The sequence below is a fragment of the Cydia splendana genome, chromosome 1 (assembly GCF_910591565.1).
Source record: "Cydia splendana chromosome 1, ilCydSple1.2, whole genome shotgun sequence".
NCBI classification, from domain to species: Eukaryota; Metazoa; Arthropoda; class Insecta; order Lepidoptera; family Tortricidae; genus Cydia; species Cydia splendana.
The window spans coordinates 33503279-33525503 of NC_085960.1; the positions used below are offsets into that span (position 1 = coordinate 33503279).

The window sequence follows — 22225 nt, forward strand, 5'->3', positions numbered from 1 at the left end:
GTTGGTTTCTGTAAAGGTCGCAGTTCTAACCTAACCTAACCCACTTTTCTGGTAGCAGTTGGTTTCTGTGAAAGTCGCAGTTCTAATCTAACCTAACCCATTTTTCTAGTAGGAGTTGGTTTCTGTGAAGGTTGCAGTTCTAACCTAACTTAACCCACTTTTCTAGTAGCAGTTGGTTTCCATAAAGGTCGCAGTTTTAACTTAAGCCACTTTTCTAGTAGCAGTTGGCTTCTGTGAAGGTCGCAGTTCTAACCTAACCTAACCCACTTTTCTAGTAGCAGTTGGTTTCTGTAAGGGTCGCAGTTCTAACCTAACCTAACCCACTTTTCTAGTAGCAGTTATTTTCTGTGAAGTTCTAACCTCACCTAACCCACTTTTCTAGTAGAAGTTGGTTTCTGTAAAGATCGCAGTTCTAACCTAACCTACTTTTCTAGTAGCAATTGGCTTCTGTGAAGGTCGCAGTTCTAACCTAACCTAACCCATTTTTCTAGTAGCAGTTGTTTTCTGTAAAGGACGCAGTTCTAACCTAACCTAACCCACTTTTCTGATAGCAGTTGGTTTCTGTGAAGGTCGCAGTTCTAACCTAACCTAACCCATTTTTCTAGTAGGAGTTGGTTTCTGTGAAGGTCGCAGTTCTAACCTAACTTAACCCACTTTTCTAGTAGCAGTTGGTTTCCGCCGTAAAGGTCGCAGTTCTAACCTAAGCCACTTTTCTAGTAGCAGTTGGCTTCTGTGAAGGTTGCAGTTCTATCCTAACCCACTTTTCTAGTAGCAGTTGGTTTCTGTAAAGGTACCAGTTCTAGCATGTCCAAATAATTTAAATGCATTTTTTTGCAGATCAATTTTAAAAACGGCTGACCATTTAATTACTTCCCTTTGAAAATCACGAATTTCATTATTCCGAGTTTACAAAAGATCGAATTTCTGAATTCCGAATTATTTTATTTCCGATCGGTCAATGATTTTTCGGAATAGACAAATTCGGAATAAAAAAATTCGGATTTTTTAAAAATCGGAACTTTAAGCTTTCGTTCATATGACAATCGGGTTTTAAGTATTCGGAAATAGCGCAGTCGTGATTTTCTTCTTTCGTGATTTTCAAAGTCGTGATTTCGATATTTCGGACGTATAAAAAATCGTGATTATGAAAATCGAGGTTATGAAAGTCGGAAAAACATATTTCGGAATATTTGGGTGTTCCCCAAGATTACACCGCAACATTGTATTCCAGAGAACCAATGATCATAAAATACATTATATTATATCAACTGACACACAACAATAACGATCTTTGGTACCTATCTAGTTTACCAACTCACAACCCGAAGGCATATCGCTCCCTGGAAATCCAGAAATATCCACATCCGCCGCTCAAAAAAAAGGGGCTTTTTCTTTGAAACTATCTCCCCAGTACCTATCAAGATAAATTATTTTAAAGAATACCAACGCAATTTATTTGTAAAAAAGTACACATCTGGCACCATTCATAGTATTTCTACAAAATACGATCATTAACAGCGATAGATACATTACCCAAGACCATAGGACGCAAGGGTTGTTTGCCTGCCATTGTCTTCATCTGTAGGACGCCAGCGTGAACATAATAAAACAGATGGTAACTATATATCGGGTACGGTTAGTAAATGTCAGAAACAACGCCGCAACCCGGTAAGATTCGCGATATATTGAACGGCAAAACAATAACCAAAAGGATTAAATGCCTCTGAATGTGCTACCTAGGACACATCCTAAGACGGCCAAAACCGTACCTTTTAGAAGCCGCCTATAGCTATAGAGCCAGTAAACTTATAGTTGGCAGACCAATCTAGGTACACTTGGAAAAACCCACTGACACAGGACATGAAGTATTACACCAGGCATCCCTCTGAGTGGATCAACATGGCAGACGACAAAGGCGAATTCAACAAAGCAGCAAGAGAAATATATCAACTGGACGAAACCGACAGCGAATCAGACGAAGAAGAACCAACACCTCGAATCGACGAGCAAACGGCACCTCAAGAGGACATCGACCCTACTTGATACAAGATATCTCGAAGACCGAAACGGAAACGACGAGCAGCATGTCACCAACGCTCTCCTTCGACGACATAACCTACCCCTCCTGCCTTCCAATATTGGCTTGAGGCTGCATAGCCGGCTGATTATAACTATCCCTTCCCATCCCAGAGCGTGTCCCCACAAATTTCCCCCCCACAAATATCCCCACAAATTTCGTCCCCTGGTATGCCGGCTGGTCCGGAGCGGGCATGTCCCCGGCTGGGTGTGGCGCATTCTTGTCTTGTCTTGTCTTGTCTATATATATAGATAGGTATATACCGTTGTCTAAGTACCCACAACACATGCCTTTTTGAGTTTACTGTGGGGCTTAGTCAATTTGTGTAAGGATAATCCCATCAAAAACATAAATGTGAAATGAGAGCCAAGTTTAATATTCTTAATATTGAACTTGGCTCTCATTTCACATTTATGTTTTTAATATTCTTAATATTGAACTTGGCTCTCATTTCACATTTATGTTTTTGATGGGATATCATTATTTTTTGTACGGAAATTTTATTATTAGTATTCATCATAGTTGATTTCACAACTAAAATTTATTTTTGCTATTACAAAATCGTTAGGCGCTTAGTATGTAAACACAAACTGTTGTTTAGACAATTTTACAAATCGTAAAAAATACACTGTTTCTTTATCTCAGTTTCGTAACCACAAAATTAATAAGCTGGATGCCAAATTTCAACTTGCTAAGTCATCTGGAAGTGGGTTAGGTTTTTGATGATACTAATTAGGTCAGTACGTAGGTACGTGAGTCAGTCAGATAAATCCCGATTTTTAGATGTTTGTATCTTAACAACCGGTTGAGCTATATTCATGAAATTTGAGGTTCTAGTTAGCCTTGAGGGTCTTAATAAATGAACCAAATTTCATATGTTTATGTTTAATAGATTTTGAGTTACGCAGGGGTTAACAGTGGCTCAAAATGGTTCGTGTAATATAACACACGGTCGCTGCGTCGCCAGTTATTTTTTCTTTTGAACTTGGCTTGACACGCTGCCGCGTATCTAGATCCTATAATATTTAATTTATTATTTCCCAGTCTACGACGCAAGCTTCAGATTTCCACAAAACTTGCTCAGAGGCAACGTCTTCAGTCTGGGCAACTACCACCAATGCCTCGCTATAAACCAGCCTGAAGGCATCCGAGGCAAATACTGCCTCATTCAGACCCATAGCCTGCAAATACCTATCTTGGCTGGGGGCAACGTCACTTGGGCTGAACTTGAAAATGTATGGAGTGAAGAGAATTTGAGGGCGTTTAAGGCGGCGCCAGGACTTGCTTTAAATGATGAAGACATTTCTAGGTAAGTGTGTTGAAAACCGACGCATGAAACGTGTGTGCATTGGTAATTACACACATCGGCTTCCTTATTGCGAACTCGCTTACAGCTCGCGCGCACAATATCGCCTCGTGTACCAACGTAGCACACTTGTATACAAGCTTACTATAAGCTTGCGTTCAAATATCATCTCCTTTTTTCTCAATAATCCATGATCAACGTTTCCCCGCAATTCAAAGTAACTCCAGTTTATGGTAACTATTATTCCATTTATTAAAGTAGACGTAGTTAAAGGAAAAATATCCAATCCACAGAAAGTTGAACAAAAGTTATGGCAGTTTAAAGTTTGAATAGGTATTCCTCTATACTGGTAGATATTTTTTATACTATGTGTTTGGATGAAAAATGAGCCAAATCGCCTTTTATATATTTATACATACATTGTTCAGTTTAATGCAAAATGCAACATTTTTCGAGATATTTGACCAAATGTAGGGTTGGATCCTTTTCGTAAAATTGCAATTTTTTAAATTCTGCAATAAGGATTAAAATTGGAATAAAAATCATAAATATATTATTATTAAAAACAATTGAATTGATTATTATGTATTATTTAATCATAAAAATTGAAATTAGTTTTGCTAAACAGTATTAAACCTAATAATAATCGCAATTTTTTTTTTTAAATGATCTATTACCGTTTTAAATTTAGAGTTCAAAATTAAAACAAAAAAACATAAACTGTCTCACAGTAAATTTTTCAATGCGCAGCAACACTATGACACGAACAGTGTTGCAAGTTACCAAAAAGAGAACAAATTACCAAAGTTTGTGACTTTTATAGCCATTTCCGTCAGTAGAAAAAAGCGGCAAATTTTAAAAAATGTAGGCGCGAAGCATTATCGTCCCATAGAAAATTTGAATTTCGCGCCTTTTTTTACTGAGAAAGTTGTTTGACATACTATATATAACTTGCTAACTTAGGAGACAAATTAAAAATATATTTAATTATTATGGTTTATTATTTATTAATTGATATTATTGATAATCATTTCAAAATTTGGAATCGGTTTGCCATTCTTAATAAATATGTCCTTATCCTTTTCCAAAAAATATGATTCATATGGCAGGGATGGTTTTGTTTTTTTGATTTTTAATTTTTATGTCAAGATAAAAATAAATTGCAGTAAATGATCAAAAACGATTCATATGTTTAAAATCCTATTTTATTATTTTAATGATAATTTAACAGTTAATACCACGTTGGGTCGTTTTTATGTTTACCGTTAAATAAAAGTTGTAAGTAATGTCAATAAAAAAAAATGGTTTGTATTGTTGCACATTTTTACAATTATTGCATATTTTAAAATATTGTAAAAATTCCAAAATAATTGAAAAATATCAATCAGAATATGAGACAGTAAATAAAGGCGTGCCTCAGGGTAGCATTCTCGGGCCTCTTTTATTCTTGGTTTACGTGAATGAGCTCCCGAAGGTAGTAGATGAACTCTGCGTACTATTTGCCGATGACGTCACAATATTTTTTTCTGATGCAAAGTCAAATGTCTCAAATTTAGAAAACAACATAAATTGCACATTAAGGAAAGTTATAGAATGGCTAGGAAAACTAAACCTAAATGTAAATTTAACTAAAACAAATGTTATGCAGTTCAGAAGTTACAATACAATCCCGATGACATTAAATATTAGTGAAGTGGGGGGTAACCATTGAAACTGTGGACAGCATTAGATTTTTAGGAGTAAACATTGACCCACATCTAAACTGGAAATCCCATATAGAAAAAATCAATAAAAGCATATCTAGTCAATGCTACGCTTTATCTATACTATCTGAAACATGCTCGGAAGAAATCACTAGAAATGCATATTATGGGAATATCTATCCGTTGCTTACCTATGGAATTATCTACTGGGGAAATTCTACAGATGTCCAGTCTACTTTTATCCTACAAAAGAGGTGTCTACGAACCATTTACCATATTAATATTAAAGAATCGCTATCACATAGAGCCTACTTTAAGGAGAAAGAATTTCTTACGCTAACTGGAATTTATATTTTAGAACTATGTAGTTTTGTAAAGAATAACGTTGAATATTTTGTTAAGAAATCGGAAACATTTATTTACATACAATATATATACAGTGGTACTACTAAACGAAATTAATAACTAGCTTAAATCTAAAATAGGCCCTTGAGGCATTGTACCAAGGATAAATCGGAAATAATAAGTAACTTGCGTAACCAATATAAGCATGATTTAGTTCGTCCTAGAGTCAAAACCTCCATTTTTAAAAACAGTACATATATAAATGCGATAGATGTATTTAATAATCTCCCCGATGAACTTAAATGTCTAGAGGGCAATCAGTTTAGATATAAATTAAAACATTGGCTAGTTAATACAGGGAGCATTTTACAACATTAAAGAATATTTTGAATATGATAGAGATATGTAATATATTGTATAACACCTAGCTTTTAAGTCACGAAATCTAACTATTAGTTCTAGGTAGTGCCTAACTAATTAGTTTAAGACATAATTTGCATGTAAATATAGGTATTAAGTAGATGCAAAGACATATGTAACTCCGTATAAGATGAATAAAGTCTAAGGAAAAAACGTGCCTCGGAAGTCAAGAAAAAGTCATTCTCGGGCAGATGGCGCATACACCTTTGGCCTATCCTCGGCTAGATGGCGGTGACGACACCGTTTCATATTTAACAATTTTAACATATAGGTATCAGTGAATGAACATGGGTCAAAATGATATAAAAATAATAAAATCATTTATCCATATATATTAATTTCTTTATAGTTTTATACGTTTTCATTTTGAGTTTTGGTCGTGTGTCGATAGATGGCAGTAAATTTACTGTGACTACAAAATTTACTATGCCAGAACCCCTCTATACTATCTATTCTCTTTGGTAGATGTAAGTAAACATTGCACGCCCATGTCGGGTAACTGTTGGGACAATGTTCTTGTATAAATGTCATCTTCTGTACACAGTTTGTCAATAAAGTGTTTTTATTCTATTCTATTCTATTCTATTCTATTCTATTCTATTCTATTGGTTCAAGCCAATACTTACAGTAAAAAATTTGCAGTGATGACTTGATCATACCTAATAGTTAAAAATAACGCCATTAGAATTTAGAAACGAATCTTAAAAATACCTTTTAACTACCTACATGGATTGGCTTAAAGGACTTGTATCCAGGCCATAATTGTTAAAAAAAATACCTACATGGATCGTTTTGCTCATTAGTATCACACCAAAGTAGAATTTACAACAGCTCTTAACAAAGTGATCCAAGTGAGATGAATTCTTTTTGCTGTTTATCTAAAGGATTGAAGTTTATTAAATTTTGTTTCTCAAAAGGATCCAAATAAATTGGATAATATTAAGGACTAGCTGTGCCCGCGGCTCCGCCCGCGTGGAATTCGGTCTGTCCTCTCCCCTGGAGGCGGAACTTGAAGTAAAGTTGACAGATGGATATGCTAGAGGACTTTAGTCCAGATAAAATATTTTACAATTAGGTACCACTAAATAAAACTACACTCCATAATCAATAGTTTTTTTCGCAATTATTCAAATTTTACACGTGATTTAAACGACAGAGTAGTAGGTGTATATCGGACGATACAGTAAGGTATAGGCGCGCGAGCGAAAGCAAAGCGGCCTGTCTGGTTAGAGCGCCACTCACCGTGGTCTTCTTCCTAGACTCCTGAGGTCGACTACGTGCGCCTTGTAACCTCAATGCGTTGCGAGACTTTCGCGAATCATTCGATTTTTTTCGGGAAGGCATGGTAAGTAATACGTATAAAATGCGAGTCCCAAATCGTTTGACTCCGCAAACGACCAGTGCCGGATTAAGATATTTTGATGCCCTAAGCATTTCTAGACCATGGTGCCCCCTCTCCCTAGGATCATCAAGATTATATTGAATTTTTTTGGTAAATTGAGTGACGTTCATTGCCGCATTACAGCTGAGTATGGAATCAGTCACATCATTTTATCACGAAAATTGACAGTCACGTTGTCACGTTGCAACAGAGTAATGCTGCAGTGAGTCGCCACCCGAATATCACCTTTATCAAAACATAACTTAGAATGTTATTGAAAACGCGAGCGAAGCGAGCGCGAAAATTTTTCGATATAAAAACGCAATTTGATAGACAGTTGTACATTTTTACTTTTAGTCTGGAAATCAGTCACGTCATGTTATCACGAAAATTGACAGTGCTGCAGCAGTAACGTTTCAACAGAGTACTCGTAATGCTGCTGCAGTTGCCACCCGAACATCACCTTTATCATATCTTAGAATGTAATTCAAAACGCGAGCGAAGCGAACGCGAAAATATTTCGATATAAAAAACGCAATTGTACATTTTTACTTTTAGTCCCAACCAGGCGCGAATCCAGGATTTCAAACAGAGAAGGGATGGGACAGTTTTCTATCAGCCTAGCTTCGCATAGGGCTCGATATTTAAGGGTCTCAGCGAGGTTGTTTTCATACAGAAAAGATGCAAGAAAGCAGAGCTTGGAATTGACCAAGTGAATTGAATTGGCGAAATGTGAGCAAGGCAGAAGGCCCAGCTGCGAAAGAGGAAAGCTTGGATTTGGATCCACGCCCAAGTGTAATTAAGGCAGAAGATCAACTTTGCCGTAAGGCAGAAGGCCTCGCATAAGACCTCACGCCGAACTGCAAAAGAGTGGCTTGAAATTGAATCTATGCATGTAATCACGACTCTTCTACTGCTCGCTCTTTGGCTTCACTCGAAAGCGCTACTTGATAGGATGCTTTTAGTTTTCGGCTTTCACGGGGCCCCTGAGACCTAACAGACAGTTACACACACAGACACAGTGAGACAGTTAGGTCTCAGGATCGCGGCTTAGGAGCAACTCGCCTTGGCCGACAGATCTGCCGTGCAAGAGAGCAAAATTCGCTATAAAATCGGTAACATATGTCGATAAAATCGGCTGGCCGCAAGCCCGAAAGCAAGTCTCTTACTTTTAGTATGGAAATCAGTCACGTCATGTTATCACGAAAATTGACAGTGCTGCAGCAGTAACGTTGCAACAGAGTAATGCTGCTGCAGTTTTCACCCGAATATCACCTTTATCATGTCTTAGAAAGTTATTGCAAACGCGAGCGGAGCGAGCGCGAAAATGTTTCGATATAAAAACGCAATTTGATACACAGTTGTACTTTTTTACTTTTAGTATGGAAATCAGTCACATCATTTTATCATGAAAATTGACAGTGCTGCAGCAGTAACGTTGCAACAGAGTACTCGTAATGCTGCTGCAGTTGCCACCCGAATATCACCTATATCATATCTCAGAATGTAATTGAAAACGCGAGCGAAGCGAGCGCGAAAATTTTTCGATATAAAAAACGCAATTTGATAGACAGTTGTACATTTTTACTTTTAGTCCCAACCAGGCGCGAAAAAGTTTGCCCCTCTTTCCTAAGTAGCGCCATAAGATTCAGGGGCAAACTTAAGTCAATCGAGTGTTGTGGCTACCCCCCCTTTTAGGGGTTGAATTTTTATAGCCTATAACCCGGCCGGGTATTTTCTCGACAGATTAGTAAAGTTTTCATCAAAATCCGTTCAGCCGTTTTCACGTGATGCGCGTTCAAATAAACAGACAAACAGATAAACAGATAGACAGACAAACAGACAAAAATTCTAAAAACTGTTGGAACGTGTTCTTGTATCGATTCTAAGTATCCCCAGCCAAATTTTTTTCGAATATCTTCCATGTACAGACTTTCGACCCTCTTCAGCTTTATTATATGTATAGATAGTATTAATATTAATATTGGTGTGAATTACATTTTCTTAAAAATGATCCAAGCAGGTTGGATTTCTTTCGAGAAAATAAATGTGGAGCAGTTCCGTAATTGATCGAATAAAACTAAAGGTTCCAAGAGAAATGGATACTTATTAGCGAATATATATTTTAACCCGTCCTACATGTGGGATGGTATCCCATGTTGATTAAAATATGAAAACGCAGTGTAAACTAGCTGGGTCTCTTTTTGCTAAATGAAAATAGACACCATAGAGACCTCTCTGGTATACTTAACTCATGTTTTGGTAATTTTGTGGATTGAATCCTTTTCCTTTAACTACGTCCAAGTGTAAACTGCTCGAAACCCGAGATTACTCTACCTAGATACTCCACCACGGCTATGTCTCTGAAATACCCTTCCGTAAACTTTAGCCTAATCTAGGGGCAACATTGCCCCGTGATAAAACACCAGCACCGTAAAATGGTCCTACTTTGCTCACAGGGGTGAGTAATTATGCTCCAACTCCTTAAAATAATTTAACTTTTGACATATTAAAATGACAACTCATCGGCAGTGGCTTGGAGGAGGTTTTTTTTATTTATAAGGCCGTTATTTTAAGTTAAGAGCTATTTTTTATCGTGCAGTCTTGTTGATAAATAAAACACAATTAAACATATTCAAATATTATACGTATATAGGTAAGTACATAGGTGAACAAAAATATGTAGGCATATATCCAAGGTGTAACAAAATTAGCGGGGATCCGTTTAAAATTAGGAGAAAACAAAATTGACGCGAAAAGTTTTTGGCCTGTGTATGGAGGGTTGGTCGACTTCGAAATTAATTTAAAAAAAAAATAGGGTAACTTTGCACCTCTATGTTGTAGACTACATATTCCCCAAAAAAATCGTATCTTTTGCTCCTTATTAAATTGCTTGAGACATATAATAAATTATATCATAACGTTGATTCACCGATAAAAATAATATGTTACATAATATCTTAATATTAGATTATAAAATATTCATATTTTACTTAATTTGAAGCAAACATTAATAAATATTGGGGACATCTTACACAGATCCTGACATTGGAGCAAAGTAGGACCATTTTATGGCAGTTTATTTGACCACATTGGTAACTACGTTACAAAGGATTTATTAGTTTGATATTTTTCAGAACGTCTGTCATTGATATAATCAATGGGGCTCCATCGTTAACACTCGCCGTCTGCATACCGCGCTCCTGTAAAGTGGCCGATGTCTTAGACGCGTTGGACAGCAACTATAATGTGCAGTTCAACTACACTGAACAGTTCTGTCGTTTGCCAGGTGACAAGCCTCACTCCGGAGCTGATATTACTGCTCTGTAAGCTTCATTATTATTATTTCTTGAAATATTTATTGCACAACTGCACCACGCATAATGGCCATGAAAAAACCCATTAAACAGTTTTTTTAGACACGTGCAATATGTTTCAAATTAAAATGACTGTTACGGCGTTTATGTTTGGTGAGGCAGAGCTTAAGAAAAGAAAGAAAAAAAAGAAGTTAAGATCTATTTAAGTTCACTAGTCAACCGCTGAGTCTAAAAGATACTTGTTATTGCTCAAAAATTCAAACAGAAATCTCTATGAATCTATGTAAATATGTATATATACTCGTAACATTTCAGTCCGAGTTTGAGTGTGAATACATTTAAATAAATTTATTATTTTACAGTGTGATATTTTCTATCATCGGATGTTTGACTTTGGCAAGCACGGCATATGAGCTAAACCACATATTTATAAAGAAAGGTAACTTGCCTATGAGCACTGTAAATACGGGATACTTTAGCCCAAGAGGGTAACATTGCCCACTCGTATATAATATGTAAACTTCAATAACGAGGCATGTAGTTTTATTTTTATTTTTTATGATTTGGATTTTATGAAATTTATAAATAATGATTACCTATTGAAAAGAGTTGTGTGCAGTCATCTAAAATATGTAAGCGCTAATCGAAAGTTTTTTTGTTATAATACAGCGATAACATGTTTTAGCCACCACAAAACCTGATGAGCTACGAAGCTGTTTCTCAGTATACGGCAACACAGACCGCCTGCTGACGCTCGCCAGCAAGCCCGGCGCGCTTGACTGCCTCGACGGCATCCGAGCCCTCTCCATCCTCTGGGTCATCACAGGACACTCGTTCCTTGCCCATCTCAACACGTATTTAAGCAACTATTTTGATTTGCTTGAAGTAAGTTTATGGGTCCAATAGTTTTTCTAAGCCGGGGTTACTTAAGTCCTGGGGATAACTGTGTCCACATATTAAATACGAGTAACACCCAATAATCAAATTATATACCAAAGCAATTACAAAGTCGTCATTTAATGTGAAGAATTTATCAGCAAAATAATATACAGTGTGGAAAGATAAGTCGGGCCCTGGAGGGAAACTACCTTAAATCCTTAAGTTGGCTCATTTTACTTAAAGGAGACATTTCTTTATTTTTAAAAAGAAACAAAACTGCATTCAAATTTTCTAAAACTCGCTTGCCTCGCCCGGGACTCGAACCGACTAAAAATTTCAAAAAATAAGCACTTGCAATTTTATTGTACTAGTCGAGACAGTTAATGTTAATGATAACATTTCTCCAAGAAACATTAAATCTTACACTCGTCTGTCGTACAAAATATCCATAAAATTTAATATTTAGTACTCAAGATTTTTTTAGACAAGACAAATTGAAGAAAAAAAGAAATATATTTGAATGCAGTTTTGTATCGTTTTAAAAATAAAGGAATGTCTCCTTTAAGTAAAATGAGCCAGCTTAAGGATTTAAGGTAGTTTCCCTCCAGGGCCCGACTTATCTTTCCACACTGTATGTGTTCCCAGGACAGCACTATATTCTAATCACTGTTTTGTTATGTCCATGAAACTTTTTAACAAGCTACCAAAAACGTTAAGAGAACTACCTGTACATAAATTTAGAAATAAATTGATGAAGCTATTGACTGATAAAAGCTATTACAGTGTAAAAGATTTCCTCTTTGAAGATATACAGCCAGATTTGTAGTAGTTTTAAGATTTTTGGAAATAGCACAAATAGCAGAATAAGCAACCAATTGTCACTTACCACCTAAGACACTATTGTACCTACTTATTCTTTGCAAATAAATACTTATACTTACTTATACTTATACTGTAGAGTTACACCAAGAAAAGTCGATCCCGATAGCACACGAAGTGCAAGTTTTTTTTATACATCATAATTTCATAGAAGTTTGACATTTAAAATAACATTTGCACTGCGTGTGCCATCAAAATCACTGCAGACTTTTCTTGGTCGAACTCTAGAATTTCATGGTTGTGTAAAGTACAGTATTAGTCACCTAAAATGTAACAGGGGTTTATGTCATTTACATTTCCTTCATAAAAAATGTAATAATTTTGTTTCAGTGGTCAACAAATTTAAGAGCATTTTACATTTTGGCTGCAAACTTGAGCGTTGACTCGTTCTTTGCGCTCAGTGGTCTCCTGCTAGTTTACACAGCAGCCAATAAAATGAAGCCTAGTAAGTATATTATGTATAACATATGTATATAATATAGCACTTTTTCACTTCTAGCCTTTCTCTTTGATGATTTCGAATAGCATATTTATCTTTAAAAAAGTCTATCATGTTTTACACCTAAATACATCAATATGTAAAATTAAATATACATTAATAATAATTTGTGCATTGCCCTAATGTTAAAATTATGATTACAGTCACTTTAGCCTTAATTAAGAGGTAAAATTGCCCAATAATCAATTATAAAAGTATATTTACTACCAACACTACTTGCCTTAGGTACTTTACACTACTTCATTACTTAAAACTCGTATTTTCTTATTTTAAAGATTTTTTTTCGAATGGGTAATATCCCAAATTCTACCTTAAAGGCTAACCGTGTTTACGATATTAAAGCGTAGACTTAGTGTAAACTATTGATTTATTTCAGTGCAACTAATAAAAAGCCTGCACCTATTCTACCTTCACCGACTCCTGCGCATGTTCCCGTTGCTGGCAGCCGCGGTGTTGCTCCAAGCATCCGTGTTTCACCAGGTGTCCGACGGCGAACGTTGGAACCGCGTCGCGTGGGAGACACAGAAGTGCCGCGACCATTGGTGGTCGGCACTGCTGCATATACAGAACCTGGTCAACCCTCGAGCAATGGTATATCCTTTTCGATACTACTTATTATTAAGGTGGACCGACGATCTGTCAAGATCGCAGACCCTGCTCTTGTATGAAGGCAGCATCGTCGTCATAGACATTTATGAGAGAATGCCCATGAGTGGATATCTGAGCTGAGCGAGGGAAACATTTACAAAGAATCAAGAATATGGGAAATTTGATACAAAAATGTTCCAAGAATCTTATGTATGTTACAAGGAACTAAATGTCGACAAGAAAATGATAGCTCATGAGCCGATGAATCGTTCGGAGCGGTGCTAGGCATCGTGAGCGCTTCTTCTTTTCTGTATAATGGGGTATCAAAAAAAGAAGACCAATAATTTTGTGGTATTTCCAGTGCGTGGCCCACTCATGGTACCTGTCAGTGGACGTGCAGCTGCACATCCTGTCACCGCTGCTTCTGTTCTGGGTACTTGGCAGCCGCCGCTCCGCCTGGGCCGGGCTCGCTGCCGCAATCCTGGGCTCTCTCACCTTCGTCACTGTCTATAGCTTCCTGATGAACTTCAATGGAGACCAACTAGAGTAATTAACATCAGCTTGTATTATTCCTCGATTTTACAATTGTGACTTGAAATTAGTTTCATCGAATATTCTTAAGGTTCAACAAGAATGTAAAAACATTTTTAGAAATTATTCAAAGTACTGAATTATTTTTAAAATCCCTTCCTTATTTTTTAAATATTTTCTTCACAGCGATCGTTACTCAGTATACTTCTATCGTAACACCCTTGCACGGTCACCGGTATTCATAATCGGCATGCTGTGCGGATACGTGCTGCACGTTTCAAGAAATAAGAAGATTGTAATGCCTTGGGTAAGTTCTAGAATATTTTTACCAGCAAGTATCCCATATATTAATTCAGCCGTGTGCAGCGAGCTTCGAAATTGCATTGACACATAAATGAATGAATTCATAAAGCCATGCAATTTAGCGGCTGAAAACCTACAAATACGAAAATAATAAGGCCTTCGTACTGGACTAATTTCTAACTAATCTCATTTTGCAGTGGTTGGTTTGCTTCGGACACACATTGGCTATAGTACTGTCAGGGTACTGCATGTACCACGACCACCCCGAATGGAGCCAATTAGCCATCAATTTCAACATAGCACTGGTACGGCCTGCTTGGGCTGTCTCGCTCGGCTGGCTCATTGTCGCATGTGTCAACGGATACGCAGGTATATTTTTCCACTATGTTAGCATTACGAACATTAGGGTGGTTCACGTTTGTATGGGAAAAATTCAAACTCTAGCTAGAGTCGGACCAAGAAAACTCTGCAGCGGATTTGTTAGCCCACGCAGTGTAAGTGTTATTTTTACGTCATAATTTCATAGAAGATTGACGTTTAAAAATACACATGCACTGCGTGGGCTATCAAATCCGCTGCAGACTTTTCTTGGTCTGACTCTAGAAGAACCGGCACCCCCTCATTTTGTTACACTTGGTATGTTGACAAAATACGCCAAGTTTTGTAATCTTATCTCAACTACAAGGTTGGGCTCAAACACTTTTTTTATTAATCCTATTTGTATGGGGATCAAATAACTACATATATGGGACCAAACACATCATAGCAAGTCAAAAGTCAGAAACTACAGTGAAAGTTGTACATTTTTACAGCGCAAAAGGCGCCATTCTGGTGGCAATCGAGTGTTGTAGTATTTCTTGGGCTTTTATATTGCTTAGGTACCATACTTTTGTATTACTTACGTACGTTACGTATAGTTTTTGTTACGGACTTTAGACATTAACGCATCATACTTTAATTTCAAATGTATGAAAATGAGCTTACATATATAGGTACATAACATTGTAACACATACACATATATGGGTTCTATTATGCTTGAAATAAATGATTATTTTATTTTATTTAAAACACGGATATTTTTACACAGGTCCGATCAACTGGTTCCTTTCCATCAATCTTTGGAAGTTTGTAGCCCGAATCTCATACGCAATGTACATCTTCCACCTCCCAATGCAGTTCATCATGGTTGGCGCCAACATCATGCCCATTTACTTCAACTTCGAAGGCGTTGTAAGTACAATAATACTAAAAAGAATCACACATATACATAAAATTCTAGACTAGTATTTTTTTATACAATCTTTTTAATGTTTGACGATCCTTTTGTGAAATTCTTAGTGTTAAATTTGATATGTATAATAATCCAATTTTATTATGGAATAATATTAACATCAATAAATTGCTCTGATAATTAGATTAAGATTAATTACGATTCATAAGAGCTTGTTGCTAGGCCTACATGAATAAAGTATATTTTTGATTTTGATTTTTGATTGATAAATTGACTGTTTCGGCTGATCAGATGTCAATTTTTAGTAAGAGTTTTTACCGAGTTTCACGATTTATCGAAGACGAATGGATTGATTCGGACATTCTATTCTATTCATTCTATTTCTATGTTTTTGTTTAAATGGGGTGAGTTAGTTTTTTGTCGCGTTGTCATCAAATCTGGATAGTATGATCCTGGGGAAACCGAGGAAACTTTTCAAATGCTATATAGGCACACCAATAATACATTTGGGTATTTTCGTAGATTAGGTAACTCATGCATTTTGCTACATAATTTGTTTATGATGGCAGTTTATAAACCTCGCGAGTGATGTGGCGTACGCGGTAATCGTGGCGGTAGTTATGTGCGTGCTTGTGGACGCGCCCTTCTCTACGCTTATCCGGAGGCTGATGGCGGGTAAGTATCACCCCTATCAATTGAAGGTACCGTAAATTCGAGTAACTTTGGCCCAAAGGGATAACTTTGCCCACGCGATTAGTCTTACAAATTAAAAACTACAACAACAAATCAGGTGTCCAATCAGTAATATGATTTATGGATGTGCAATGTTAAGCTCTAGGGCTGAAATTACCTATTAACTTTAAATTTTCTATTAAATCGACTGCCCCCCTAAAAATGGACTGTTCTCAATTTTTATCTATCTCAATTGTTAATGCTTCCTTACCTACATAATTATACCAAAAGGAAAATTACGTTATCATTTTTAATCAAAGTACGGTTGATATTCTATTATTATAATCAGTATACCTAAATCGGTACACCTAATCAGTAACCTAATTAATCAAATTTTATCTGTTTCTAGTAATCGCTCCTGCGCCTGCGAAAAAACCAGCCTAAAAACAGGAAACTCCGGATTAGAATCTTCAGACGATAAAATAATATAAGTGATATTATGATATAATTTTTTTCGTTTTGCTCACTCTTGTCATGAAATTTTACTTGTGGGTTTTTTGTAATCTTACTTACTTTGATATTTTGTCAACCAGGTCTGTCATAAAAACTTTTTTTAGTAGGTACTTACCTAATAGTACATTACGATACAAGTGTGAAAAGTAGGAACGAGTAGCGATAAATTGACACGACCGAAGGGAGTGTTTTAAATCGACACGAGTTGCGAATTACCTTTTCCCACGTGTATTGTACAACGTTTTGCAGTACATATGGCCCTTTAAATTTTTAACATAGCGTCGGGTGAGAATACGTTTGTGCCATACGCCACTTACATGGTTTACAGGAGAGCGAAAAGAAGCAAAAAAAATTTTTTCGGAAAGTTTTACATTTAGGAAATATTGAACGTATATATCATTTAGGAATATATGTTTACTATTTATAGTACCAAACATATATTGTGAGTATAGTGGTAGGTAATCATGAAATAAAAGCATTTTTATTTTTGCCATATCCGTTTTGATGAGTAAATGTTAAACGTATAATGTATGACATGACACAAAAGTTGTGATAATTTTCGGTTGACAGAGTGTAATTATCCTATTGTAAATAGCGGATATGGCACAACATTTTTCAAAAATGTTTTTTTTTTTTTTTTCAAAAACCGATTAGTGTCAATTATAGCATATTTTTTGGCATTTTAGGAATCATTAAAAAACGATTTTCTCAAAAATGGATATGGCACAAACGTATTCTCAGCCGACGATAGGCAGTATTGTCCTTAATCGCGCCCTAGGGCGGTATAGTAGCACCATATGTAGGTACTGTAAACATATTTAATGACTGTAAAGAGATATAGAGTTGAATAGAATGGTTTACGACCCCGTGTTTGACAGCCGAGGAGCTAGGTGGCGCAACTGAATTGTCAAACGTTAATAGGCACTGCGTCAGACGTCAAATTCGATTCCCGATTTTTTGAAGAAAATTATTCCAAAATTCGAAATATAATATTTTTTAAATTATTATATTGTTGTCAGTTCTATATATGCTGACTTAAACTAGACCATCACTACTATCATGATGTTGTGAAATAGTTTTAAGTAGCTTTTGCCTGCGACTTCGTAAGCGTCGCCTACATCTCCCCCTTGTCCGCCTGCACCTGCGCCACTGCCGCCCTCCATAGTGTCTCCTGGAGCTGCATAACAGATGGTGACCATACGTGGAAGCTGTTCCACCCTGACGGCCCAATCATACCCGAGGAGGGATCCCAAAAGGGACTCCTGTAGCTGCGCTTGTAGGAGGACATTCAGGTAACATATGTATCTTAGTTACTTACATACTTAAGAAATTCTAACCACCTAGGTATTTAAGAGTCACGCGAACCTAGCCACCGCCATACAATTGAAGTTACGCTCTCATCTTAAAACTATTTGCTGAAATATATCTCTGTCAGGTATTTCGTAGCTATAAATTGTATTACAAAGAAAATAGGGCGGGTTCGTAGGACTCTTAAAACGGCATAAAAACCCAATTAAAAAAAATTAGGACATACACGTCGGTAGGTCTTGCGTAACATGGAATATTCCAACATTTTCAACACATACAAACATAACACGGGTATCCTGAAGCGAATCATAATTCATTATCATGCATTATCATTCAATCGGTTAATTTTAATGATAACTATATTCTGTTGATTTATATTAAGCGAAATATAAACTGTTAAGTAGTCACTTATTTAAACCACCGAGAAGGGGATACAGTGAAACGAAAAAAATGATAATTCAAATATTTTTATTCGTGTTTTTTGTAAGTGTAACCGCGGAGAGTAAAATTGAAAACTTTGTTCATAGATATGCATACGACTATGAGTTATACGAAAATGTTTTGGATCCAGAGCTGTGTCAACGACACTTACAAGAAATGAATACGTTCGAATGTAAGTAGGTACTTATGTATTTCCATCGTGACTATTTGAAAGTCCGGCTATCACTTTACTAACCGCAACTACCGAACAACACCACCCAACAAACAATTAGGCGACACTTAGCACTTATTTTATCACCTAAAGACATATAACGGCTGGAGAATAGCTATATACTCTAAGCTTACAGGCTCTGGTGACATCAAGGTCTTTAAGAAGTCCATGTATAGCTTTAAGATCCACAGTAGCCGTTTTGGCCGCTATAATGGATCTTAAGCAGCTAGTGTTATAGCTCAAAGTGAATTCTACCACCTTAACATCTATATGAGTAATAAGCAGCTGCAATTTTCACTTAAGGTTCTAAACAGGCGATAAAAACTCTTTTATATCTCCGTTACTCGCAATCGCTTCTTAACTCTCTTGTCTCATTTACAGTCGAAAAGAGAAGTTATGAGTCACTTTTATAGATCATGTAGTCGCAGACGGGCGTTATTCAATACCTTAGTACATCTTATAGTGTTATTAGAGTCTTACTTACAACCTAAGCCTATAGTGCCATGTTAATATGACCGATGAATCAATAAGCAAAACGAAAACTGTTAATTAGAACGTAAATACTTAATAAAAATCGATAATTTTACTCAATATAGACATAATGTTAGTATTGTTGTATTTAAAACCGGACTTCACGTATATTGTGTAATTTTGCGAAAATTAAATACGGTGGACCACAATTTAAAAAATATTATATTCAGATAAATATGCAAAGGATCAGAGGCCCTTTAAAATTTTGTTAGTAATACATATAGTTATTGACAGTGTAATTAATTTCGCCATCATAAATCCGCAGATAACACCGGCATCGGTGAACTAAAATAATTATTTGCTTTTATTTATCCGCCATTACATTTCACTTCAAGCTGTCACAGTGCAAGCTTACAAATAATAATACAAAATGGAAACATCTGCAACCAAAGCAGTCAGGGCTAAGGAAAAAATGTGCAATTACCTTCTTGAGTGTTACAAATATTGACTTTAAATGCTAATATACCATCTAAAGCTGAAAGTATCATCTATATAGCTCTACACTACTACTCAAACAGTTAGTAGTCGCTTATTTGGCACCCTTTTAAATCCTAAGTTGTTAATCAACGCTATTACAGCACTACTTTAGCGCTCTTCTACTACAACAGTTTGTAGTCACCTATATGCAACCCATATAGCTCCTAAAGAATTAATTAACACTATTGTAGCTCCACTATACCGCTCTTATGTCTCTTTTTTTATCCCCTAACCCTACTGTAGCACTGTTATAAATCTTACGGTGATAAAATTTGTGCCCAATCCGGGGTTAAAACGGGGTTATAGCCGGCTATAACTCCTATTTTTAGAGTACTAACAACACCTAAAGAGTAAATAGGCGCTTATATAAATCTCTTGTAACCCTTAAATTTAGCGCCTAATGTTAGTTGGGCATGGTCTACGAGCACACTTTAACCATTGGCGAAATCATTGTAAAATTGATGGAAGACAATTTTTTTAATGAAGAGGAAGAAGTATTTTTACCCAATTACGGCAAATCAAAACAAAGGGACGATTTTGATAGCTTCCATATAGAAGCGTCAACTAGCAAGTGAAAACAGGCTGTATTTAAATATGTTCTATATCCAAAAAAAACGTACCTGATCCGCCAAAAGTATTTTAAATATTGCGCGATTAAAAATAAATTAATTATATAAATTAATGCAAATACATCGTCAAAGAAATAGCAATCTTAAATATGAATAAGACTACACTTTACTTTGATTAAGTAGGTATGTTTAATTTTAGATACATGAACGTAAAAACTAGAAATAATAGTATGGTATATTTACAATACAATACAAATTCTCTTTATTGCACAACCTCAGAGTAAATGTACTTACATGGAAACACAAATAATACATGAATTTATATATTTATTATGAGTACTTACATTGCATATTACAAATTTAATTCCGTACGTAATCTCCTCCGCTATCCCTAAAAGTTAGCTATAGGTCAATGTGGTTAAGACCGTATATCAGGTTAAATCGTCTACAAGCTCTTTCATCGCTTCTAATCATTACGTTTATACACATACGCTTCTTACAGAAGCTCAGTAGAGCAGAAGGAGCGAAGCTCTTCATTTCTTACTATGTCTGAGCGAAGTACGTACACCAACACGAAAGTTCTTGCACTATGACTGTCATCCCAACGAATTTTTTTATACATATGCTGTCTTCTCCGCATTGACCAATACGTCTCACCAATCTTAGCAATTTATTATTTCCCAGTCTACGACGCAAGCTTCAGATTTCCACAAAACTTGCTCAGAGGCAACGTCTTCAGTCTGGGCAACTACCACCAATGCCTCGCTATAAACCAGCCTGAAGGCATCCGAGGCAAATACTGCCTCATTCAGACACATAGCCTGCAAATACCTATCTTGACTGGGGGCAACATCACTTGGGCTGAGGTTGAAAATGTATGGAGTGAAGAGAATTTGAGGGCGTATAAAGCGGCGCAAGAAGGACATGCTTTAAGTGATGAAGACATTTCAAGGTATGTAATTGATATTGAGATTAGTGTGACGTTAGCGGCCGAAGGGTGTCATGTTTTGGAGGTTCCGGGGCAAACTATCGAATCCGACACAAGAGCAGACGATTTAACGTCGGTATAATATCTACAGACATTGAGCGTACCAGGCACGTGCTTTGGCACTCCAATTATATCTTTCTATTCAGTGTCCATCGGCGTCTGAGCGGCTGTGTACCAAGATATAAATACGTTAACAAATAGAAGAATATTTTTTTGGCTGCAAAGGCGCGTGCGTGGCAGGCTCAATGTCTGTAGATAAGTATTTTTTAACTTTAACGAGCCACGACATTCTATCGACTAAATTACACATTATTTCGTCAGTTACTTTGAGTCGCGGGGTGACATTAATCATCGATTTTTTCCAACGCGTTCATCATGTTAAGGTTGCCAACTACATCATACAATTCTAATGCTTGCGCTAAAAAATCAACTCCCTATTTCTCATAAATCATTGATCAATGTTTCCCCGCGATTCAAAGTCTACTATTACTACTATTAATGAGTAAATTTCTCGAGAGCCGAGATACTCCAACGCTCTAGATACTCCACCACGGCTCTGTCCCTAAAATAGCCTTCCGTAAACCCGCCTAACTTTAGCCCAATCTAGTAGCAACATTGCCCCCTTGAAAAAACACGAACAGTAACACGAAAAGTTTATTTAACCATTAGCCTCTGCCCGCGACTTCGTCTACGTGAAATGATGATAATGATGATTGATAAAAACTACCCTATGTCCTTCCCCGTGCCCCAAACTATCTCCATACCAAATTTCATCTAAGTCGGTTCAGCGGCTTAAGCGTGAAGAAGTAACGGACGGACTGGCAGGCAAAGTTACTTTCGCATTTATTATATTAGTATGGATGTAGGTAACGATGTTACAAAGGATTTATTAGGTAGTTAAATTTTTTATTATTATTTCAGAACATCTGTCGTTGATATAATCAATGGGGTTCCATCGTTAACGCTCGCCGTCTGCATACCGCGCTCCTGTAAACTGGCCGATGTCTTAGACGCGTTAGACAGCAACTATAATGTGCAGTTCAACTACACTGAA

The 22225-nt window shown here is 36.5% G+C and overlaps 1 protein-coding gene and 1 long non-coding RNA gene across 2 annotated transcripts in view; one reads left to right on the forward strand and one right to left on the reverse strand.

Moving 5' to 3' along the window:
- Positions 1 to 22225, reverse strand: part of LOC134793947 (uncharacterized) — a 129290-nt gene that overhangs the window by 90444 nt on the left and 16621 nt on the right. The window lies entirely within an intron of this gene.
- Positions 1900 to 16194, forward strand: LOC134798423 (O-acyltransferase like protein-like). The gene is made up of 13 exons (XM_063770856.1): positions 1900 to 2013; positions 2723 to 2783; positions 3122 to 3386; positions 10370 to 10558; positions 10912 to 10988; positions 11235 to 11434; positions 12638 to 12752; positions 13183 to 13397; positions 13756 to 13940; positions 14112 to 14232; positions 14426 to 14597; positions 15318 to 15460; positions 16031 to 16194. The coding sequence occupies exons 1-13, from the start codon at positions 1900 to 1902 to the stop codon at positions 16169 to 16171; spliced, it is 1998 nt and encodes a 665-aa protein (XP_063626926.1). The 3' UTR covers positions 16172 to 16194.